We start from the raw sequence: 25,733 nt of genomic DNA on the forward strand, positions 1-25,733 counted from the left end.
GCAACCTGCTCTGAGGCTGCTATAGTTGAATCAACGGCTCCACCTCCTACTACTGCTGGTTACAGTGGTTAACATGTGTCAGAGCAGGTCAGGACCCCTCCCCCACTTTGATGATATTTTGTCCAGCAGAAAGACCCCATTTTATGGGGTTACTAACGTTGGCACTTGAGTAAGTGAATGTTTTCACTGTGAAGAGCTGCTATAGTTCATATTTGGACATTTGCAGTACAATAAACCACACAAACAGAAATAGTGTTTTTGTTAATAAAATGTGTTCCATCATGACACAGCTACAACATTTACATTTTTCTTATGATAATAATATCATATAAATAAATAATCAAATATTACAACATTTATACAATATGGCAAAGATAATATGGCATTTTTCGAGACGATGGAACTTTCAGGAGCAGGCGTAAACAAACCACGGCCCGCTCCTCTGTGGGGATAGTTTACTGTACTGGTATTATTGTTAAAGGAATGTGTTTTACGTGTTCTTGTTGTATTTTCATATGAAGAAATGAGATTCGTTTGCCATGCAGTCATTGTGCGCGTCCAGGTTCCGAGATGCCAGCATCTCTTCCACGCGCATGATTTGAAAGTTAGGATAAGTTAGTGATAGGAAAGTTACAAAAAGTTACTTTTTGTGTCGCTATGTAAAAGAACTCCTGTAGTAATGGCGCAGGACTTGACCATGGTACACGAGGTTAAACCTTTTTCGCTGAATCTCAGTGTTTCAAAAAGCTTATTGCAAACTACAGGAATATGAAGCCCACACTTCCCACAGAGCCATAAAAAGTCTCCTCACTCCATCATTGAAAAGCCTAAGAACCACGTGTTTCCATTGGTTTCCACCAACACACGATTATTTCCTCTCCATATTTCAGATGCGTTTTTGATAAAAAAAAAAATTAAAACATGAAGCAGTGTGACAAAATTGTGGATTATATTTTATTATGGTTAGCCTATAAGAAATAAATGTTTTCAGAGGCAAAAACAGGATCCTGTGAACCAGTGCGTTATTATGTGAAATGTTTATGAAGGCCTGAACTGACTGATTGTTCCCTAACTGAGTGGAGACAGTTGAACTAATTGTCATAAATGTGAAAATGTTCAAATGTCGACCTCATAACAACACAATAATTGATCAAATTTTTAAAGTGGCTGTGGTGTCACGTCTGCAGTATAGTGTACTTATGGGAATACACCAGAGGCTGTTAACCTCCTGTTTAAGTCTGTTTTACTGATGTGCAGAATATGCTTCTTTCTTCCTCAGGTGGCCTCTTTCAGCCTGCTGCTCCTGCTGCTAATCTCCCTACTGCTCCTCTAGCTGCACCTCCTGCTCCTCTTGCTGCTCCTCTAGGTGCACCTCCTGCTCATCCTCTTGTCGCGCCTGCTGCTCCTCTAGCTGAAGACCCTGCTCCTGCTTATCTTTCTACTTAGTCTCCTGCTTTTGCTTATGGGTATCCTGCTTATCCTTATGCTTGCCCTCCTGCTTTTGCTCCTGCTTACCCTCCTGCTTCTCCCTCTGAGCCTGAGATTTCTGGATGATTATGAAGATGATGTTGATGATGATGATGATGAGGCCATCCAACAGCTGATTGGCCTGATCCATCATTCGTGGCCTGAAGAGTAAGAAGAATCTGACAGCGGTTCTTCTTAGTCTTCTGAGTCCTCTGAGTCTTCTGATCCTCTTGCTTCACCTGCTGATCCTTATTATTTGCCCTACCCTGCTCCTGCTTATCTTTCTGTTGTACCTCCTGCTTATCCTTACACTTATCCTCCTGGTTTTGCTCCTGCTTGATATCATGCTGCTCCTGCTGAGCCTGAGCCTGAGCCTGAGCCTGCACGTCTTCATTTGCCTGCATACGCAGCTTGAAGATCAAGCGGAATCTGACAGCGGTTCTTTTGAGTCTTCTGAGAGCTACGGACAATGGACCCTTTTTTAACCCAGAGGGCTGGCCTTTGCCTCTGGCAAGGCAAGCCAAGCCACAGGGAGCCTTTGCGCCTGGCGGGGCTTTAAACGTCCCAGATAGTGCCTTGCACTGGGACGTTAATCGACTACTTTTAGGCACGATGGATTAATTGACCTTTCTTGGATCATGAGGGTCGGCCTTTATGCCTCGCAGGACAGGCAATGCCTCAGGTAGCCTTTGCGTCTGGCAGGGCTGTCGACACCTCATGCTCGTAGCAGGACAGGAACCTTCAGCTTGGCCGAGAAGATGGGAAATTTGCGGCAAAGAGTTTATTTGACGTCATGCAGCGAGAAGAACCCGGAGAACAAACCACCATACCTGACTTAACAGAGGACATCTTGTAGCAGCTCCTGCCATTCACCTAACAAGGACATACAGGTAAGTATGTCCTTGTTAGGTAAATGGCACTAACATTATATATCAGTCCCTCTACTGTAATTCACTCTGGACGTAGAAGGGAAGTAATATGAGCTATTCCTTCTTTTCCTTCTTTTCCAATCTTAACGAAAAGTTCAATGATTGTCTCACTAACCATTATTTGTCAAACTTTTATTACACTCCCCACTCCTAAACAGCTGTTGATCACTGTGGACAAAAAAGGTACGATATGAGCTTCTAACATGTAAACAAAGGGACGAGGAATAGGCTGTAATCAGCAGGTGATGTGACATCCATCTTGTTAGCAAAATGGCCTAAAGACATCACGATTGTTAACCTGCCAGAGTCACCAGCTGCCACTTTAGTACCCTTTGTAATAAACATTTTTGTAATTATTTTATTAACAAGTTGCAATTTGTGACGGTGGACATCTTTGTTACCCGGGCTACTTCGGACAGCCAAGAAAAAAACAGTGAAAGCAACATGAAAACTGAACAGTTAGCATCATTAAGTCCTCTGAATATGCTGCATTTTATTAACCAATAATTCAATGACTGTCTTACTTACCATTCTTTATCAAACTTTACTTTTATCTTACACCACCGCATGAGCTGCTGCTTTTCACTCTGGATGAAGAAGATAAGTACATGCTTCTGACATGTTAACATAGTGGCATTCATTTAAATAAATGTTAAGTCACTATTTATCGCCAAATGAGGTAACATCATGGTAACTGAGCCTATGGCCTTTGCATTTGCAGTATATAGTATTATTATGGACTAGGTGTCTGTGGCAACATTCACGGAAAAAATCACAAGCAGCGCCCAGTTAGTGACGCGTTTTCCATCAGCCAGCAGTGGTTGGTCTGCCAGAGAGGGTAGGCGGAGCTAAGCGGCTGCTTTTCCTGTCTCTGCAAGTGTTGCAAGTAAACAGTAATCTACTATGGCTGAACAAACAAAGAAAAGGTTGATGACTACAGATACAACTTCAACAAGACTAGGTCAAAACCTAGTATGTGGCTGACCGCATTAGGTCAATGTGTGCTTTTGTGGGCAATGTGGCCCATAACACACCTGGTATTAACGTGATCGGCTTCCAAGTGGTCAGCTTGGCTTAGCTATCACACTTTGCATTTCAGTGCGTCTTCAGTGACCACTTGTGATGATGAGTACAAATTGAAGAGATATGAAACTTTGATCATGAAGCCTGATACTCCTTCAGCTCTGTGTTTATCAGTGAAATATACAAACTACACGGCATAAGGACATATGACAGCATGGAGACGGAGTATATACTTAACTGTGCGCGGCAATACGGACATATCGCGATGTTATTGAGTCAGGGGCAGAGCATGAGAAACACACAGATCAGAGTCATCACGACGCTGCATGATTAAACTCTGATAACTGCAAGTGGATCCCTTGATTTTTTTTTGCCTTTAGCCTTTATAAGATAGGACCGATGAAGTGAGACAGGAAATATGGGGATTAGAGAGTAGGGGTTGACATGCACCAAACATGCTCTACCAACTGAGCTAAACCAGCAGAATCCCCAGATTTTTAAACTGTGATGATCGTTGCCACCTCCGTATGTGGCCTGAGTGATCGGATCTGAATGCGTCCTCAATCCGCCCTGGGTGTGTTCACGCTTGTAGTTAAGGCTGTCCACTTGTGATCCGATCACGAAAACCACATGTTAATACCAGGTGTGTTAAGGGCCTGTGTGACAAGGACTGTCCTTACGAGGCCGATGACAACGTGTTTGAAGGTGCTGGTGTGCACTGTGGACGTAGGTGAGGACAGCGGACGAGCAGCGCAGGAGCAGCCCTGCCTATTCGCCGAACAAAGTATCCAGAGCCGTATAGACAGAGAGTCACGTCATTGGAGGTCCAATATGCTCCATGATCCGCCATTGCGATGTCACAACTTTCTCTCTCTGTGGCTGTGAAAGAACCGTACAGACCAGAAAAGAAATGTGTGTCATTGTTGTGTAAATCTGTTTATTGTCTATCCATACTCAAACTTCACTGTTATTTTTCTCCAACACCTGAGGTGCTGCTGATTACTGCTGACAAAAAAGTTAAAGTAAGCAGACGTCTGAGCATGAGAAAACGTGAGTTTATAAACCACTACTAAGTTCGTATCCTTAATTGTTGAAATGAAATCCGTTGCGACTGGCTAGTTGTTGTAGTGGCTAAACTAGCACGTTGTGAGACTGCACATGGGATCTCGGCTGCGCTGATTAAATGCGCAGAGGTGTGCAACGGCGTTGCTCTGACAGCCAGGTTTCTGTTGCTGTCACCTGTCCTTTTCCTAAAGCCCTGCGTTGCACCATTTCTTGTGAGGTGTCGCGTCGTGTCATGTTAATATTGTGCACATAAAGTAGACAGTATTTATTTAGACCCCTAAATATCCATTGAAAAAAAGTCTATGTTATATGCCAATACTAATCTCCATAACTCGACAACAATAAGACATTTTTTCAAATACAAGTTTTAGTGTTTAAAAATAATTTCTCTTTATTTTGCCACGTAAATCAGAATTTTAATGTACTGTTATACAAATCTTTCAATAAAGTTCCTTCTGACACAAAAATAACCATTATGTTACACAGGCGCACGCACACACGTACTACATGGACACATGCACACACACAAACACCCGCCCAGGCACGCATGCTCACATACACACAAAAACAAATGCGCCATTCTTGATTTGGCACTTTGGACATATGGAGCAGTTTGCATTGATCTGCTGGTTTGGGTGGCCATGCAGTGCAAGAATCGCTATGTTTTTGTAGAATGACATCCCCTTTCCCTTAAGTGGGCCACACTCGCCTACACAGGGCCCAGGCTACACATATAGTTTACATGAGACCACATCGACATGTACGACTCACATGAACACTGGTACACACACAGTTATGGCAGGAATATGCAAATGTTAGAAAAACCTTTAAAAGAAATGAAACAGGTCCATACTTCAAAGCTCGCCTCTGCTGCTTGTTATTTTACACGACAAAATGCACCAAATCAACGTAAAATTACAGACAACATTTGGGGGGGAAAAAAGCACAATTTTAAACTGTTTATGATATTGTGGGCTTGAAATCCCCCGACTACTTCCTGCTTTAATGGATACGTAAAAATGTCTCTCTCAAATGTTTAAACAACAGTGAGGAGCCTTTTCTGTTGCATCACCCAGTTCCAAATTTTCTTAACTACATCAATGAAACAGAAATGAATCCAATAGGTGGCTGTTTGAACTGCTGCATAAAGACTAAACTGGATGATCTGAAAGGCTTATGGTGAGCCGTGGACCAACGCAACACGAGAAACCAGTGTCTCTTACACCTTACAGTAAATGCACCCTGAAACATTCTCTATTCTAACATAAGTGCACACAATACGAAGAAAAAGACCATTTACCACCACGGCTGGTCTGAGTCTTTGAATTTTGTACAGTAATGTGAAGTCACATATATAAATGAGTGTGGATTTCCTCACCAAAAAACATGAATTGCACTCTTACGTGATTTGCAGCCTAAAGCCCAATGTGTGTTTTTGTGCGCTGTGCATCCAATTGGAAACTTTTACATTCAATTGGTTTGTAATCTATGGCTACAAAATCCTTCATAATAATTAAATCTTTAGTGAACGTGGTAATTTGACTGGATTTCAGACAATTAATGAAACGGTACAATCAACAGTCATGTTAGCAATCAACTGTTGTTTCCCCAATTATATATTTTTATTATTAAGTTGAGTTAATTAAATAGTTTTGGATACTTGTATCACGAGGCAAAACATTTGTGTGAAAAATATATGAAAAAAAAAAAAACTGAAAAAAAAAAACACACCCCTGAACCCAAATCTTTAAGTCAAAATCACAACAGGTTAAATAAACTCCCTTTGAAACACACGCTTATCTGATGAGTCATGTTTGAGAAACAAAAAAAAAAAAGCAGCAGATATGAGAAATATAAAAAGAAACAGAACTCCTTTCAGTTACACTTGAGCTCCTCTTTTAGACTTTCCACAGCTGGAGACGGACACGATCTGAATCCCACTTTTGGACTCTCAACTTCAGGCAAAGTCAATTCATCCCGGGAAAAATAAAAAGCATTGAGAATGGATTTGGAATAGTGTCGTCACAAACATCTACATACAAAAAAACACGCACAATGTGAACTCTTCTCCAATAAAGGTTTTTAAAAAAGACATAGAAATCAAACAATGTTTGGAGGATCCTAAGGCCTGTTTGAAATTGGCAGCTGATGATAAAGGTTATGTTTCTTTTACATGAACACACTTCCTGTTTCCACCTAACAGAGGCTTGTATCCAGACAATGACAAAAACCCTCCACATACTGCACTTCTATTCTGTTTCTATAGCCTGACATCACAATGGGGGAACTGCATTTGGGTTCTTGCAGCGTGCCATCCACCAGACGAGTACATAGAGGGTTTAAGGCAGCTTGGAAGTCTTCATTTCCACTAATGTAATGTAAAGTAACCACTACCACTCATTAGTTTACACTGTGGCCTTTCTTACATCCTGGTCTCTTATCCATGTCAGAAGTGAGATTGCTGTCATCCTTGCTACTGGAAGTTTTTGACAGAACATTGAGTTGTGTTTTCTGTCTGTAAGGATTTTCAGAGCGTCCGATATTTGGTTCAGGTAAACAGACTCGCCACACTCCAGCTCTCAGTGGTTTCTAGTTGGTCTCAGTGTTTCTGCTGCTGTCCCCCCGAGCCCTCATGTGGCTTTGTCTTTCTGGTTGCAGTTGTTGTCTGTGCTGTTGTGGTCTGTCTGGTTGTCCTGTAGGCTGTCCTTCTGTAGGCCGTCCTGCTGCTCTTTGGCCTGCCGGCGTCTCGATTTGACAGGAAGGACCATTACCACCAGGAGGCAGAGGAGGTGTAAGCAGAAGTACCAGGACCTGCAGATTAGACAACACAAAGTTCTTTTAGTCATCATTGGAGAAAATAAGAAGAAAACGTGTAGAGCATGGGTTTGTAATGCTAAAAAAACAGGGGCTCGCAATGTTGGTGTCTTCACCAGACTAAAATAGCTACACAAATGTTCATTTGTTTTTGCCATTTTGTACAGACATTCATAGTCCACAGACGATAAATCCTAATTACTTTGCTTATCCCCTAACTTGGTTGACAGTTTTGGTTTTAAATGAAATATCTTATTAAGTTTTGGATGAATTGGCATTGAATTTTGAACAAACATTCATGTTCCCCATAGGATAGCTTCTTATGGTCCGTGAACCTTTAGTGCAGTGGCATTTAACAGCAGTAACACAATGTTTGTCCGATGTGTTCCAGATTCCTGATTCCTTTGTGTTTAGCACAAATAAGCAAATATTAGCATGCTAACACACTGAATTAAGATAGGGAACAGGGTAAATATAAGATTATAAAAAGATGGACGACATGACAGCTCCCTAAAAGTGAAGCCAAACTATCTCTCTCGCCCCCTGCTGACTGGCTGCAGTATAGGTCATAAAGCCCGCCTCCTCCATGTTAACAGATGGGACATGAGTCAAACTAAAAAATCAAAATACACGCCAAATACATTTTTCTCAAAAATGGTTTCTGTCATTATAGTTAGTTCTTATGATGCTGACTTATGTCCAAGTGTTCATTTTTATTTTTAATTAGTTATTTGATGCTGTCAAAAGGATGATTGACAGATCTGTTGACAAATACGACTCCTGCAGCTGATCTGTTCCAGATTAGCAGAGTAGAGGAGGAATGTTGAGAGGAGACGTAACTAAAACAACCACTACAGTCATTGAAGTTTCATATCTGTGAGCGTCTGCTTCAGACCAACACAAGAAGCTGTTCTGCTGTTAAACACGCCGGTGTGTGGGATCTTTGCCGGTTTTTTTCCCCTAAGTTAAGTGTGTTTTTTGGTTAGCGGATGGGGCCGGACATCGTAGGCTCCACCTGCTGATCTCTACTGTGCAGACTCTGGCCCCGAAAAACGTCAACAGCGCAAGGTGACAGCGCCTCGGGGGTATTTTGGCTTCAATTTTGTACAATGAGAGTAGATGGAGACGCGTTGTTCACCTTTATAATACAGTTATTGGGTAACCATTATACCCGCTAAACATTAGTCTTGTTACTCTAATGACAACAATTGAAACATGGATGATAGCTTTGAGTAAGGTGGGCCGATTGATTAAAACTCTGTGACGTTGATCGTTCATTAATGATTTCTTATCATATATAAGCAGAAGAGATATAAAAAATAGCGGTTAGTAGACAAAACAAAGACAAAACATTTGTTAATAAAGCTTAATTTCCTGACATAGGAATGATAGACAGCTCTCTGTATCAAACTAACCCATCCATTCATTATCTATACTGCTTATTCTGTTCAGGGTCATGGGCGGGGAGGAGCCGATCCCAGCTGTCATTGGGCGAGAGGCGGGGTACACCCTGGACTGATCGCCATTCAATCACAGGGCTGACACATGGAGACCTTTCACGCTCACATTCATACCTACGCGCAACTTAAAGTCACCAATGAACCCAACGAGCATGTCTTTGGACTGTGGGAGGAAGCCGGAGTACTGGAAGGGAACCCGCACAGCACCGTGACAACATACAAGCTCCACACAGAAAGGACCTTGCGTCCGAACTGGGATTCAAACCAGGAACCTTCTAGCTTCAGTACATTCAGTACATGCGTATTGTGCCGCTGACCTAATCGATGTGGATGTGCATATTTTGAAGCACTGCCTCCTCCTCCTCCCACATCCCGTCATCTTTTATGAGTTGGTTTTATGCCGCCTCTTTAGCAGCCATGTGCTGATGTACCAGCAGTCCTCATCTGAATGACGCTGACCATTGTACGGCAGCGTCCGAGCTATGTTAAGGTCGCTCATTTAATTTCCACCTCATCAATCCTCACCATGCTGCGCTCATTAAGCTGTCTCGTTAACAGTTACAGCCTGACAAGAGGGAACCAGGCTAATGAAAATGTGTTAATATCTACACTGAGGCCAGTACCTTCATTTAAATGCTCAATATAGCAGCACTTTGACACAGTAGTAGTGTCAAAACCTACCTGTAGAATTTGAGTGATGGTCCTACAGCAAGTAGGACAAATGGCGCCACTGTGTAGCTGATGGCAATCTGAGTCCACGCCCACGTGATGACATCATAGATCCTCCTGTAGGCGTCACAGGCCAGGAAGTACGGTCTGATGTTGTGCCTTATCTGGAAGAAAGAAAAATGTCTTGTGAGTTCCCAACATAGTTTTCAAGTGAACTAGACTTGAACTCAACCAATTGACCCAGTTCCTGCAATCTTTCATGGCAGCAGCATTACTGCTCATAATCTGCTCATCCTTCTCTTTGTACCCTCTCTCACCGTCTTTTATCTATCTCATAAGTCTTCAGAGGAATCTATCTCTGGACACGTACGTGTGGCAGAGGCCAGTGCTTATAACTGGGTCAGCGCTCTCCCTGTCCTCCTTTAGATTAAGCAGAAGAAAAGTCCCTGCTAGAACTCACCTGCACGACAAATTTACTGTGCTGGTGTAGAGCAGATAATCCAGAATTACAGTGTGGGTGTTTTTTCGTACCCTCACCACCTTCTTTACGTGGATATCCTTTTTCAGAGGACTAAAGTGAGGAGGTTTGGCTTAGCAGAGATTAGTGGTTATGGACTAACAGTTTCACATGACATATAAGTGGTATCATTATCCCCTCACTCTCCAAAAGGGACTTTGTTGTTTGATTGTGGGTTTGCTAGAATGTAAATGTAAAGAGCTCTTAGACATTTGCAGAATGAGGGGAAAACAAATGCATCTAATTTCTTGGCAAAACTGCAGTTATGGCTGTCAATTCATCCTCTATATGATGATTCCAGAGCTGCATATAGTAATGTATCACTTTTGAATGATGATTTGTATCTTATTGGTCTCAATGAATAGATAATGTATGGACATACAGTAGGTGGAAGTAAGGAATTACAAGTACTTGGACCAGACGGCAATCAAATGCATCTCATCAAAAACAGGCCAATCAGATTAAAGTGTCATGCATCGCGTCATGCAAAGCAGCAGTGCTGGTTGATTTTCACAGAGTCCGAAGCGAAGAAGGAGAGCTGGCCTGCAACTACCCGGGCACGACGCATAACCTAAGTGAACCATGAATCGGACAGCAGAGAGTTCAGAGGAAACACCACCTTCGACGTTTTTTGTTTAACCAGAAACAGCCGTTAGATCGCTCTCTTCAAAACTACCAGACTCCATTAACAAAACAGTAATTTTACCTCGCAGAACACGGGACTTGCTTATCTACCGCTGCCTCGTTACACGTCGTAACACATGTCAGTTCGGAACCGAACTATTTAAAACACCACACAATAACATTAACTAACCGATCAAGGCAGCGGTAAAACATCAGCAACTCCCGTGTTCTGCGAGGTAAAATTACTGTTTTTGTCGACAGAGTCTGGTGGCTATGAAGAGAGCTATGTATTTCTCTCTTTACACCTGTGTGTATGGACAGTAATTGTAACAGTTTGTACTCACTGCACGTGCAGCCATGGTCATGGCAATGCCAGTGAGGAAGGTCAGGTAGTAGCCGGGGTACACCCCATGCCACATGGCTGACAGCAGGAAGGTGGCAGCTGTGGGGTTGATGGCACAGCGCTCGTAGCACACCCTGGGGAGAAGAACAGGACTGTTTGTGACGGGTGTGGTACACTTTAGACACATTAGCAAAATCATTACATGGCATTTTTGCTTTAAAACCATTAATATTGTAGTTTTAGTTGAGTGCGATTTAAACTTAAATGCTACAGATCAAATGTTCAGATATGATAATACATTAATGCAGATATTTCAGCAACGCTCTGCAGTATAACAATGTGGATGCTGTTACCTTTTTAGCCAGAGCGCTGTCTGGATATTCCAGTTGTCAAGGAAAGTCTTGAAACTGGTGGCAAACTGAAATTGAACCCAAACAAAACACATTTAGGCTTCAGAAGAAAAGAGGACTCAACGTGGGTGTAAAAGGTCTCCGAAAAAGAGCCGAACCTCGATGTCTAGTATTCTGAGATTTGATATCATGTCCCACCGTGGGGAGCCATCTTTGTTGTATCCATTGAAGCCGAACCCAGCTGCGTTGTTGATCGCATCAGCTGCAGGAGAAAGGAACAAATGTTTCTGAGTGTTCGAGCAGACACAGTAAGAGGACGACAGCAGCTCCACATCCTTAGAATACATTAGTTTGTGCAGCAATGACAGAAACAGATGGAGATGCAGCATCACATGCATTTGTCATCGGTAACAATGAAGAGATGCAGTTTTTAATGTAGCACTAGATGGCACTGTTACATCAGGAAAATACTGGCTGCATCTCTACATACTGGATGATACTATAAGGTACTTTCAAGTGTTACTAGTGATACTAGTTCACATTTGATCGAATTTGGATTTTGAAAAGCCAATAAAAACAACTGTTCTTATCCTCTCCCTCCAGATATTTGCTCTTCTTTTGTTTTACTTAACACATTCTTTTGACTCGCCAGCACTCAAAAGAAACAAAAGAACAAAAGTCGAACCCACCAAGTGTCCAGACAAAGTAGTACTTCGGCCTCAGAGCCAGCATGGCCAGGTAAAGGTAGACGACCTGAACGTAGAAGGGTGTGGAGCTGACAAACTCGTCGTCTATGGCAAGCTCCACGGGGACCACCTTGCACAGCAGCAGATAGATGGCCAGCGAGATGGCACATGTGCACAGCTTGGAGATGACATCATTCTGAGAAGATAAAGAAGTAGCCCGGTTAAAACGGATTATATTCAACAACAACAACACACACATGATGAGAAGTGACACTAGTAGTTAATTTGACTGGAGGTTAACTCAAGGCCGCGAGCATCCTCTCATGTTTTATATTTAGCAACGTCTGTTTCTTTCTCTTTGTCTGATCCAAACGTACGCTCATATCTGGGAGTATATTTAAATTATTAATGCGTTATGCGGTAAGAAACACAGATAACCTTGAGGTTTAGACATTTGCGTCATTAAACTCTGAATAATGTCTCAGTCACTGCTCTTTAAAGGGAAGCAAGCACATATAGATCAGACTGCAGCTGTTTCTATTATCCAAACATGCATCTAAAAGATAATTGCACTGTTTAAACTCCCATTTTCTCATATTATTAATTATTTTTCAAGCATTACAGAATTTATTTGCAGGTCTATTTCACCTCATTGTTTGCAGACATCAAATAACATATGCGCTTTTGTTAAATCTGTGTTGTACCTTGGGTGAGGGTTCACTCTGCTTGTACTTCCCGTTCTCCTTGCCGTTGGCGTTCTCCTGGTGTCGTGGCTGGTACCCCGTGCCTTCGATAAAGGCCATGTAGTCGTTGTAGGAGCAGGTGGGGCCTGCCAGGATGCCCATGAAGTTACAGTTGTAGCTCAGGTACTCCAGCAGGCTGGGCATCCGCCTTAAGGGCCACAGGGGAGAAACGAGAGCAGAAATATTAGTGGGAAAAACTGAACGTTTTCTTGTAGTGCTGTAGTAGCAAACCCTTTTAAAATACAATAAAATATATGTAGACGGCTTCCTTTACACTGAGAAACCAGTGTGGTATTCTACTGAACTGTCTACGAAAAGAAGGAGGGCCTGAGTGCTTTGACTGACACTGAAGATTATGTGGTTTCCTACCCTTCCGTGCTGAATTTAATCCGCTAGGTGAGGAAGCAACCCAACTGCCTGAACAGGATCTCCTGTTTTGACTGCTAATTCTTTATCTACACAGTAGCCATCTCAGAGTAAGCGTCGACTCGCCACCAAGCAAAGGTTTATGAAACAAAGATTTGGTGCCTCTAGCTAGCTGTTCTGTTCAGCTATGTTTTTACACATGACCTCCCAGTTAGCTACTCATCTCAGCACTCAAATCCTGCTGCTTTCATTTTTCTGCACCTCAGCTGCACTACAATCTCCAATAGTAACAGTCAGGGAGAGGAATCTGCAGCAGGATAGATGGAGGGTAGGGACATTCCTGCAATACAGGTCACGCAAGAGCAGTGTGAACGTGTGGTATCCTGGATACCGAGTGTCTAACAGCTGCTTATAAACACCAGGGAAAGCCTGAGGGAGGGTGATGTGGTGATTTCCTCAGCAGGAAGCAATAAAGGCTTTATTAAAATAAAAGAGGCTGAGTTCATTAACTCGATTTTGAGACCATGCTGACTTTTTTCAGCTTAATTGTATGACACCATCACCTGAAGCAGTAAAAACATACCTGAGTCACATACCTGATAGCTAGGTATTTCTGAGAGGGAGTCAGCTGCACGTCGCGCTTGGTCAAACCTACAGACGGACACAAAGAGACGACGGATGTCACATAAAAATACATTTAAATCCTGGAAGTCATGTTTGAAAACCAGCTGCAGTAAATGTAACACAGGTTTATGCATTGAATGTACTCTGCTAGTGCATAGTCATGACCAGCTAACAGGTGTCAACCTTTTCAGCCTCAGTCCTATCATGCTATTATGGGGAGGTAATGGCATTATGGTAGGACGCTATCCGCTTCTCCAATGGGCCCTGGGAAACCTCCTAAATAAAACGCGTCATCAGGCGGAGGCCAGGGAGCTCGCTAAACTACTCTTCCTCAATCTAGGATGCCCGCCTCCGATGTCATGTCTCGTTCAGAATCGTCAGGTTTGAAATGTAGACTGCAGACCTGAAGATTTTTTAGACGATCCACCGGTATGTTCTCGTCGTATTTCAGATTCTGTACCGCTCTGAGCCATTGCCTGCAGCGATCAATGTCCACGACTGGAAAACGGTAGTATTTCACTCCAGCGTCCCCTTTTTTCAGAGGGAGAGGCGCAATGCACGCTGGGTGTTGTAGGAATGTAGAATGGGCAAAACTGTTTGTACAACTTTCTCCACAGCTATGGCGCCAATTTCAAATGTCATTGCTTCTATCGATTACAGAGAACACCAGCTTTGACTGACAGTGGCTTTTTCTAGGGGCAAACTGCTCCTTTGAGAGGCCAGGCAGCTTATAGGTGAAGTTTTCTTCTTTTCTTCTGCGTTATGGTTATACATAATGTCTTGGCCCCTTACTGATAAATATTGTAAGACTTATATTTATATTGAACGAATTACACGCTAACCAGACATCCTGATAGCTGCTAATGTTGTTTTCTGGAGGGTTAGTAAAGGTCTGTATATGTGGGCTAAATGTCTCTCTATAAATCAGTCTGCTCTTTGTTGTATGAAGACTTCAGCTCATTTACATTCATGGCCAGTTGGCCTCTAGTGTTAGCATCACGGTCCACATGTAAGGTCGAGTACAGAGCTCATTGTTTTTATTTGATAGGACAGCTGAAGAGAGACAGGCAATGTGGGGAGTAGAGAGTGGGGGATGACATGCACCAAATGATCGGCAGACCGGGAGATTAGTGTGTCGAGGACTGTAGCCTCAGTACATGGGGGAACCTGCTCTACCAACAGAGCTAAACCTGCGCCCCATTCAAGGCTATGATTAGTTAAATTATGCTGCACCTTTGGCCACAATTTAACCTCTGATCCCAAACAAGATTCAACATATATTATATTATTTGTCCCGAGGGAAATTTGCCTTTAACATAACAGCTGCATCATTAACATACAAACAATTACGACATAAGGTGCATTCAAATACATGCCCCTTATTTCACCCCTACTTATGTGTTGAGTTTAGCAGATTAACTGACAGATGGATAAAATTGTGTTTCTAATATGTATGTAATAAATTATGAAATAAATCTTTAGAATAAGAATTGTAAAGCAGCTTCACTATGCCTATAATAACTCTGAAAACCTGGAAGTCTCTCTCTAGTATTTTACTGTACAAACATGTTACAAAATCCTTGGCAGTGTGTAGATGTTGTGTGTGTTAAAACAGCAGGTAGGTGTCAGGGTGCGACGGTTCTCGGAGGATGGGGATTACAGTCTTAGTTTCTCATTAGACTCACTTAGCGCGGAGAATCAGTGATCTGAACATATTTAAAGCTCCGCACACACATACACACTAATATACAAAGCGTTATTACAGTGCTGATTTTGTTCAGTGTAGAATATCCCAAGAGTGACTTAAGACTCCGAGTGGGAACTAAAAAGATGTGATTTACTCTCATCCTCTGAATCTCTAAGCCTCTCTCATACTCCGCCACATTTGTTTGTTTTGTGTCAGGTCTCCATCTTTATCTTTAGCTCATTAGCATTTACGTTGTTATAGTAATAGCGGAACATCAGCTGATGAATGATTATAGCATCACTTTGCAATGTTTAACAGTGTTTAGCTTGTGTTAAAAGTCAGCCATTAAACCATTACCCACATAGAGAGGAGAGGGAGAGGGAGAGAGAGCGTGCATGCTTGGTCAATGCCCCATTACATAACCGTGTTCACACTCTCTTTCTGGTTCACTAGTCCATCGGCAGAACTGACTACTGGCTCAGAAACGTGGGCCATGTGATCTGTCGTTAAACTCCAAAGGGAACTGAACCGTTTTCACTCCTGTCACATCTGCCACTTTATTTCCCACAGAGGTTGCGCACACACACACATACACACACGGACACTGAAAACACACATGCTTTCGTGATACTTACCGTCATGTATTTCAAAGGCCAAGCTGGTAATCTTCTGTGTTATAACCATCATGGGCCTGATGGGAACATTAAAAGACAACTTAATATTGTGAATTTGAAAAACCATGGAATATAAAACTAGCTAATCATTAGCCCTTTTAACGCTGCCAGTTCGAGGCGGGATTATTACGCCTCTGTCGTGTTTCATCTTCTATGTAGAACGCACGGAGGTGTAATGGTGGGGTGAAGTCGTTCCGCCTCTGAGCCAGTATCGGAGGTAGTAACAGAGGCGAAAAGGCGTCTGTGGAAACTGCAGAGCCGGCAGGGCAGAACAGCGCTGTGTGTGTGTATTTGAAGCACGTGCTGTTTGTTTACACCTCGCACACGTTTTGCTTCCGCAACGGCGGAACGCTTTGTTAAAAACACACACTGGGGCGGCTTTACGCCAGCGTTGCGTGGTCCAATGCAGAATGACAAAGCTGGCATGAGGACGGAGCTTCGTTACGGTGCCGAGGCGGAACCGCAGTGTAAAAAAGGCTATTGTGTTTTCTCATGTATTTAAAGATGGGGGTATTATGCTGTTTCACATTTTAAGACATATATATAATGTTACAATGTTGGATGTCCAGACTAAACGTGGGTGAAGTTTCAAATCTGTACGTAAAAGTATGTTGGAGTAATCCCCAGGCTTCTCAGCTCAGTCTGCAGGCTGCTGTGAACGCCAGGTTTCACACAGTCATTTCTACACGTTGCACTTTGTGACGTCACAAAGTGCAGCCTTAGCAGGCTTCGGAGAGCTGGCCAATCAGAAGAAAGTGGGCTTGTAGGGGCCGGGTTTCTTAAAGGGACAGAGCTGACTGAGTCGTTTCAGGCAGAGGCTGTATGAGGGCCTGCACAGAGCACCAGTTTGAGAAAAATTATAAGAACTGTAAATGATGCTAAGCTACTCCACAGGCATCACAGAGTGAAATATGAAGCTTGAAATTAGCATAATACACCCCCTTTAAATTTTACTTTAAAGGCTTGATTTTTAGTTTAGGAGAAGTCACATATTAGATTGCTAGCCCTACAATTAAAGCTTTAAGTCGGGGTAAAGTTTTGCTGGCATCATTTACTTGCTGACCTTAGATGCCATTTTATGCAGTAATAATAGAAATAGTATCAGCTGTAGTGGGAAGTTTCCTGTGGGATAATTGCAGACCATTTCTGAACTTCCTGTAGCTATTATTTCTGTTCTTCTTCTCTGTTCTTCAGGCTAAATCTGGCCCTGTGCTACTCATGTAGCTTCCTAAAAAACATCTGCTTTAAAGTCTGCGCTCATTTGCTACTAGCCTGCATTTGGATATATACAACATCCATGTTAATGTCTGCATCAGCAAGGACATGTTCCCTTATGATTTCCTGAATGAAAACAGCTGGTAGCAACATCAGGTTAAGCCACCATCAGGCCAAAGATCTTCTACTCTTTAATAAAAAAGTATTGAGAAATTATAGATGACCTGTTCCGGTAGAACAGAGCACATCTGGCAACACTGACTTCTTTAAAAATCTGAATTCGACATATTTAGAAAAAGCTGAGGCCCAGCAGACGAGGTGGTTGTAATAGGGAAATCTCTCCCCTCACAGAGGCAGTATGAGTTTGCATTAGGTTGCTAAGCAACAAGCCACCCCCACCCTGCAGGGAGTGCATGCTGTCTGCTTAAACTGTCAGACAGTCTGGAGGACTGGGAACCAACCAGGAGGAACTACAGCCAGTATTGACGTCCTCCTGCGGACACAGCGGTGTCTTTCGGTGAAACGCTCTTCTTTCAGATAATCCCCTGACTCTTACTGGTAACTTCTCCTTTTACGCCTCATCTGTTCTCCATTTCAGCTTTCAAAATTAGTCTTCAGCTTGAAATTAAGAACCAAAAAAAGGTCCATAAAAGGATCTGTGGTCTTTGTGTTGCTTACCCTGTGAAATCAGCAGAGTACATGCCGTAGTCAAACACGTAGACTCGTGTGATCTGACACATTATCAGATATCCGAGCGTCACGATGAAGCAGTACCTGTAGAGAGAGGAAGAAAAGGAGGAAGAAATTATTACACATTACAAATGTTGCATTCAAAGGCCATAAACAACAATTAAATCTTGGTGCTTGCAGTATGTTTTATCACTAAATGTGAATCTCAGCAATTTCTGGGTAGAAAAAAGTACATTTCCTCAATCCCTCACGTCTCATTTCCGTGGTAGAACAAGGACTTTTTTTTGCTGTACAGTACAAAAGAAGAAGGCCTCTGCAACAGCAAAATCGGAGGGGGTTGAAAATTGGACAATGGAGCAACAGAGGAGGCTCCAGTAATATGTCAGCGTCAGTGGTTGGAGACAGAAGACAACGCAACCTTTCAGCAGAAGACCAAAAGACAAAGCATCACTTAAGCCTGATGTACAAAGCTGCTGCAGAGTCAGCCCAAGTCAAAGCTAGCTCGCTAGCATTCCTCTGCTGCCAACAATAAGAGGATTGTGCTGCTCTGAGAAGGAATACAACACACAGGCTGGAGCGAGGCTGCACTGCTGATAAGACACAACGGGACCTCTTGATTCGGGGGAGCCTTTACTGTATCTGCAGCTGAGGATGCAGCCAAGACATGCTCTGATGTCTACTGCCGAACATTCGTAACACAAAATAAAAAACCCTCTCACACTGTGAAGCCATGTGATTTAATATTTCAGCCCTGTCAAGATCTATATCTCCAAAAACTCAGAAAAAGATTACACACTACTATTAACCACACAACGCTCCGAGAAGGCAGGGGAAGGCTCTGTGTGAAGAGGAGGTAATTATAACACAATTCTGTTATGTGCTCTGAGAGTTGTGTGTTTGTATCCAGCCCACACTTGGCATGTTTTGCATTGCATACAATATTTTTCTTGGGAGGCTGCACGGCTCTTTACAAAGGCCTCAGTATTCCCAGAACAGCCCTAAAGCAACAGGGCTCATCTAAATGTGCAGTGAATTATTTGACAGACAGGAAACGTGGGAAGAGGAAGATATGAGTCTGCACCCGAGTATTTGTCTAGTATCGTCCACTCTCTCTTATCTTTCAAGTACCCAGAAGAAACAGAGTAAGCATGTTTGATGAATTAAACAAAAAAAAAAAGGAAATTCCAAAAACCCCTGGTTCTCAACTGGTGGGTCGGGACCCAAAAGTGGGTCACGGAGCTGTTTTCACTGGGTCGCGGATGTGTGCTTGAAAAAAAGAAGTTGTGGCTCAAAGTCTATGCTGAGCTTTTATTTTGAAGAACATGGGTAATCACAGCTACAGTTACATTTACATTCTTGAAACTTGATGAAGCTGCATTTATGTTGCACTTTAAACTGCTGTTAATTGAATTAATTGTAGAGGGAATATTGTTCTATTGTTCTTCTTCTGCACTGCCGTCTGCTTGTCATTTTAGCTAACTATTATACCGTTGTGTTGTGTCATGTAGACGTACTGTGATGTTTCGTTCCGCCTCAGGTCCAAACGGCACAGATTTTAATTAAATACATTTGAGTGGTTAAAAAATGTAGGTCCTGAACAGAGTGCCTAAACCGCGTCACTACGTCATGGTTCCTCACGGTGGCGCTCGTGACATGAATGAGGGTAACGTTAAAGGAAATTAATTGGCCAAAGAAAAAGTTGACAGCAGGAAAGAAGATAAGTGCTGTGTCCGAAACCGCATACTAACGTACTGCCTACTACATACTCAAACAGTATGTACTGCATACTGCCTACTAACCTGACTACTAGGATGCCGGTGGCATCATACTCAGAGCCGTCTTCTCCGTATCACGTGACTTAATCGTTCACATATGTCCGGTCTGATCTCCGGTCCATCTCCGCCATAGTAGAAGCTGAGTAGCCACAATGCATTTTGGGGTGGTTGAATACAACCAGTGAGCTCCCGTCTCATACTCAAATATCCGGGCTGATCTAGTATACATCCGGGCATTTCTCGCATACACAAAATTGCATACTATGAGATGGGAACGCATGACATACTCAATTTTACATCACGGTTAGTATGATTAGTATGATTAGTATGCGGTTTCGGACACACCGAAGGAGAAGGAGAGGAAGAAGAAGACAGCGGGATTATGTCTGAAAAGAAGTTCTGTGATGCACCCGTCACTTTCAAATCCTAATTTGTTTTCACAGTTGTTCTATAGTTCTGTAAACACTTACATTGTTTCTTCTCAGTTTGTGTTGTGTTGTGAAACTGACACCAAATTGCAGTGAATAAATACATTCATTCTTCACTTTATCTTTTTAGGGGCATATTGTATCGGGATGTACCATTATTGATTGTCTTGCAATAGATCAATTATCACAGAATCACTGTATCGTGATATTATCGTTATCATGGGCCACGTATCGTATCGTGAGTTACCCTGTGATTTCCACGCCTAGTCCCAAAGCTTCTGGTGTATTTATGTGACTTGATTCCTAGAAAAAAACGCATTGTTTCAATGTTTAATCCAAGTTAATTGGACTCGTTATGGGAAGCAAATTAAACTGGACTTGAAGGCAGGTACACAAGGCGCAGGGTAACTAAATTTTAGCTTTATTCCGTTATGTCTTATATTTTAGTTCTCTGTCTATAAAGTAAGACAAAATGTTCTGTTACACTTACACTAATTGGACATTTTCTGAAACTAACAGCCAATATATATCCTGTTTCAGACCGCTTCAGCACTGGCAATTTAATGTGAACACCAATATTTTTCTGCAAAAGAGTTGCTGCATCATAACCAACAAAAATGGCTTTAGCTTTAGCTCAAAAAAGTACCTTTATTTTAGCATTTTATCCGTGCAAAACAATCTTATAGTTTTTCTGTTGACTCTGCAAACATTTTCAATCCTTAGCAACAAACCCCATTTCACCAGGATCAGCTTTCTCCACAGGCAGCGCACAGCTGCACTTATCAGTGAGCATATGAGCTTTATGTGCTGCAGCAGCTATATTTGCAGAGGGCCCACCGGGGATCCTGTCTTTATCCTCGTCTGATTTGTGTTTGTGGAATTCTCAGCTCAAAGGGGGGTTGTTTCGTTTCCACTCGAGGCATCAGATGGAGCCTGAGACTAAAAGTAGGCTGCTCTCCCACTGTGGGGACAGACGCAGACAGGTTGAGGTGTACACAAGGAGCAGCGCAGGCGCCGCGGGTAAGGATAAACACTGGACGCGGTGTGATGAAAATGAAAAACAGGCTATAAATAAATCCCAACTCTCCAGGACCTGTGTCTGAGGTTGTGTACACATAGTAAATGCCTCGAGGCACACTTCAGATCCAGAGGAAATTTCCATCTGCTCAGCATGCAACTGTGAGGCGATAATTCGCACACTCACACCAAAACTAATACATAGTACCATTAAATTGCATGCTTATGTGAGATAGAAATTAAAATATCTTGTATTAGCGTGAATCAGTTTGTTGTAATTGCAGCATGAGATACAGGTAAGGGTGTGTTTTCTTTATGACTAGGTACACCCTACCAGAGAGCTTAAGTTCATTGCCCCTGTGTTGGAAAGTGTTGGCTCTGCCTTTATGTTCTTTAGCTGCTTGGTAAATAACTGGAGGGAGAAAACTTGAACTGTCAGCATTAAAACTTGTCCAGTCAGTCGACCCCCATCGCTTCAGGTAATAAAGAGCATATGTTAAAACTATAGAAGCATATCAGCTTGTTTATGCTGTAAATTTGCTCCACCAAGAGAGAATATCCTCAAAGAAAAATGTGTAAAATAGACTTTAGAGTACAGAAATCAATAAATTGAATCTTTTTTTATTATAATTATGTCATGTGTCTTTAGCACTAGTACAAGTTAAAGAAGGCACTTGCATTACAGTCACAGCCTTCTCCATTGGTTACACCTAACTAACAATTTCACACTTCCCTGACTCTCCTTTCCTGCAGTAAACCAGCAGGCAGTGCTGTTGTGTTCCCATATAAGGCAAGTCTAGAACCTTCCGCGTCCTTTCACCTCATCCCGCAGGTTAACTTTCAATGAGAGGAGTGGAGGAGAGGGAGAGTGAGTGAGTGAGAGATCCAGAGCTGCACGAGAGCGAATAGTATGAAATCTGATGCCTCACAATGAAGACAGCATTCAGAGCCACGCTGCATTCACAGCCGTTCCCACAGTCCAGGAAAAAAAGAGCTTTTAGCAACTCTGTAAAGCTGTCAAACCGCACTCACTGTACACATTTCCCCCCAAGGGTCGCGTATCTGAGGGGCAGGACGTGTTTGCTGTTTGTCGTTTTCCCAGAATGCATTGCTCCCGGGAGTGTGTTCCTTTTGTTGTTTTTTTTATTCACATTTTTGGAACATTTTTAAGCAGTAAAGCAATTCTTGGTGCAGATACAGTGCACGACATTTATACAAAATATGACAGCCGTTCCTGAACATAAAATACGACCTTGGAGATGAAAAATACACCATTATTCACATTATCATTCTGTACCTTCGATTTGACATGTAGCCAGAATTGACCCCATATCTCCATTGCCCTTCCCCCGGCATTAATTCTTCCTTACATTTTCATATGATGAGATCTTATTTAATCAGTCCATTCACCATCACCTAGAGCTCTACCTGTTTTGCAGTCTTGCAGCTGAATTAAGCACAGAATACTGCATTTTTTAATACTTATATTAGGAACCATTGTCCTGTCACCAAGGAGACAAAGCCGTGGGTGTATGGGCAAGGTGGCACCAAGCCAACTTCCCAACATCTCCAAAACCTGATCCCAGATCATGTATAGTTACACTTCCAGCATTGATTGTCATCAAGAATTCCCACCTTTTAAAGCCTGGTTAGTGTCCAGTCATCTCTGTGTTATACTATTTTATATTGGATGTTTTTCCCCCCACATTCGATATCATATCTAACTCCTCATTATCTTAATATTAATTGTACGGTCAGAAGATTGTTACAACACTCCCTTGTGCAGTGCTTAGAATTTTTGTAAAACACTGAGGCTTTAAGAGTTTCTTGAGGTGACTTGAGTTAAAAGGTTACTTAGTGGTTCACTGTTCTTAAATGTCCTAACACAATGTCTCACTTGTAAATATTTCCAGAAGTTTCCTTTATTTATAGGCCCACGTTTGGGAGTGTGTGCCTTAAGTTTGTCAAGAACAAAGTGTTGTCACTGCTGCGGGAAAGTCTCATAGTCGAGGTGTTAATGCAGTTATAATTGTATATTTTCAGAATGATAGTGATAGTGATAATGTTTCATTGTACTCAGCATACTAGCATAAGTTACGGGCTTTTGGGTAATGCAGTTAAAACTTTAAAAGGATGGACATCGGAGACAACGTTGAAGAGAGAGGCGGAAAGACTTACGTCCCTCTTTAAAGTGGACTTGAAAGCAAAACTGAAACAAAGACAAGTTAAACTACCATCGCAAATATATAACTGCCGTTGTGTGAATTGTTTTAAGCACTTAGATAGAGCAGAATGTTAAATTTAGACCTCTACATGTACATGTTCAAAAAGTATGGGGCTGTGTAGAGAAAGAAACCAGGGTAAATAATTATACATATTCATACAGTGTCTCTGCAACCAACTCCAGTGCATCAGTGAGCAAAGACTAAAGGGTTAAACATTGGCAGAGGCCAAACACATAGAGCCCCAGTTCAATCTCAACCAGTAGCCGCCTGTGATAATAAATCATTTGTAGAAACCGGAGAGTTCAACGCCCTCCGTAAACATGTACATGTCAGAGCGCCCTGCCTGCCAGCTTCTCCTCCTCTCTGCCCCCCGAGCTGCTCCTTCATCCAGCGGGGCCCAGCTGAACTTTATCTCTGTATGCGCTGGTTTAGGTGTGTTGGTTTAGCTTGAGCGTCACAGCCACAGTTTTCGGCTCCATAAGAGCTGCAGCGAGAGCGAGCAGACGCCGCTTATCTACCCCAGAACACCGGGCTAAAAGCACGCTAATGCTGTTTGCGGAGGGTTACACCTCCCGGAATAAATGTGTTATGACTTTGTGATGTTGTAATGCCATATTCTAATGTGGAGGAACATGTCCTGTGTTTGCTGTCGTCTTGTTCTTTCTGAGGGCAGCTGCTATTGTGATTAATGTTTTGTTAGCGTCTATTTAAAGTGCCTCCCCTGGGGGAAACATCTACTGTTTACACCTGCTCTCATAACCTTGAATTCTGGTTAAAAATATCATCAAAGACATTGTGTGTGTGCGCGCGCACGTGTGTGTAAATCTTGATGATGAGCCATGGTCACAGATGGAAGCCTAGGGGCAGAATCATCATCGTGACCCAGGCTTGTGCGCTCCAAAAACAGACAACTGAACAAAGACGCAAACAGAAGATTGGTCGATGAAGCGTTGATATTATCTACCATCTATTTCGAAATTTCAGAGAACATTTTGTGTCTCTGGCTTCAACAAACGTCTCCGTCATGCTTCCACTTGACCTTTCGAGCTTATCTAAGTGGATAATGATTCGGCGATTTACACTGTGTATGTTACTGACGCTTCCAGGAAGCATGAGGCCGATTTTTTAGAGGAAACCTTTAACATTTCTTAATCTAATTTAGCATTTTATTCAGGCTCCTTTTGCACTTACTTGTGCATGTTCTCCAAGCCAGCGAAGACAATCACGCTGTAGGACAGGCCGCTCTGCACCAGGAAGTGGAGGGAATACCTGTGGAGAGACAGACGACAAACATGATCAGTTTTTTATTTGGCATTCTTTCTATCACACATGCTTCTTCCTTATACTAGACATTACTTAACCTTTATATGCTCTCAGTGCTCGTAGGAAGTGGAAAAAACATCATTACGAAACCAAAGTCACACCATCAACCATGTAAAGCCAGACCTTTGTTCCACTAATGTGTCATCTGCAGTCACAGGGTGCGGCAGAGACAGTCACTATCACACAATGTTCTTAAATGATTCTTATCCCATCCAGATGCAAGATTCCTTATATCACGTCACTACAGTGCATTTGGAAAACTCTGACTTGTGTCCCCTGCTATCGCACACACACACAAACACACACACACACACACACACACACACACACACATTTCAATAGCAGCAGCACCTACCAGATGGGTCTTTGAAGGGCACAGTGTGTGATGCAAGCGACGTCAAGCCCTCCAGGTGAGGGGAGATGCCACAATGTGTTAGCGGTGAGTCAACAAAGATGGCAAGGGCATCGGGGGGTTTGCAGGGAACAATGGAGGACACGCTGGGCGGATTAAATGAGTTGGCCGGCAAATAAAAGGGTTAAGAACGCAGTAATATCCGATATAGGGGGAAAGATAGAAACAATTCTAAGACATTGTTAATTTCTGACCCGTGAGCCAGGGAAATATGAGACATGTCTAAAAAGCTAAAACGAGCTCGCTCTACAGCAGCGTGCGAGGCAGATCCTCCATGGGCTGCAGCCAGGTGCCCCAAGAAGAACAATGAAAGTGTGTGTGCAATGAAAGCTTACATTATTATAATGTGTGTGCATGTGGTGGAAGTGTGTGCATAGATCCATTCATGCATATCACACGAGCAAGCTGCACTAACAGACACAGGCTCGGTCCCTTTCTAACATGTGCATAGCTCTAAGTTGCATCACACGGTATTTAGTGATATGAACACTTTTATCCCCGTCATTATTGTGTAACATAAATATTTATCTTGCAGCACTGAGCACAATAAATACCGCATAGTCGAAGAAGTATTTGTTTATAGATATTTAAAGCAGCTTATGCTCTT

The 25,733-nt window shown here is 42.5% G+C and overlaps 1 protein-coding gene across 1 annotated transcript in view; it reads right to left on the reverse strand.

The window, feature by feature from the left end:
* Positions 1-4,849: 4,849 nt before the first annotated feature.
* mboat2a (membrane bound O-acyltransferase domain containing 2a) overlaps positions 4,850-25,733 on the reverse strand; it is a 47,931-nt gene continuing 27,047 nt past the window's right edge. The window contains exons 3-13 of the mRNA XM_069662377.1: positions 24,583-24,660; positions 17,935-18,030; positions 16,003-16,058; positions 13,653-13,707; positions 12,652-12,838; positions 11,951-12,143; positions 11,420-11,523; positions 11,265-11,329; positions 10,913-11,045; positions 9,440-9,591; positions 4,850-7,295 (exon numbers count right to left, since the gene is read on the reverse strand). Coding sequence (XP_069518478.1) covers positions 7,115-7,295; positions 9,440-9,591; positions 10,913-11,045; positions 11,265-11,329; positions 11,420-11,523; positions 11,951-12,143; positions 12,652-12,838; positions 13,653-13,707; positions 16,003-16,058; positions 17,935-18,030; positions 24,583-24,660 — 1,300 coding nt within the window. The 3' untranslated portion in view covers positions 4,850-7,114. The remainder of the gene's footprint in view (positions 7,296-9,439; positions 9,592-10,912; positions 11,046-11,264; positions 11,330-11,419; positions 11,524-11,950; positions 12,144-12,651; positions 12,839-13,652; positions 13,708-16,002; positions 16,059-17,934; positions 18,031-24,582; positions 24,661-25,733) is intronic.

Source organism: Semicossyphus pulcher, unplaced genomic scaffold (genome assembly GCF_022749685.1).
Source record: "Semicossyphus pulcher isolate SPU_LCO1_2020_fin unplaced genomic scaffold, fSemPul1.0.p SCAF_14, whole genome shotgun sequence".
Lineage (NCBI taxonomy): Eukaryota > Metazoa > Chordata > Actinopteri > Labriformes > Labridae > Semicossyphus > Semicossyphus pulcher.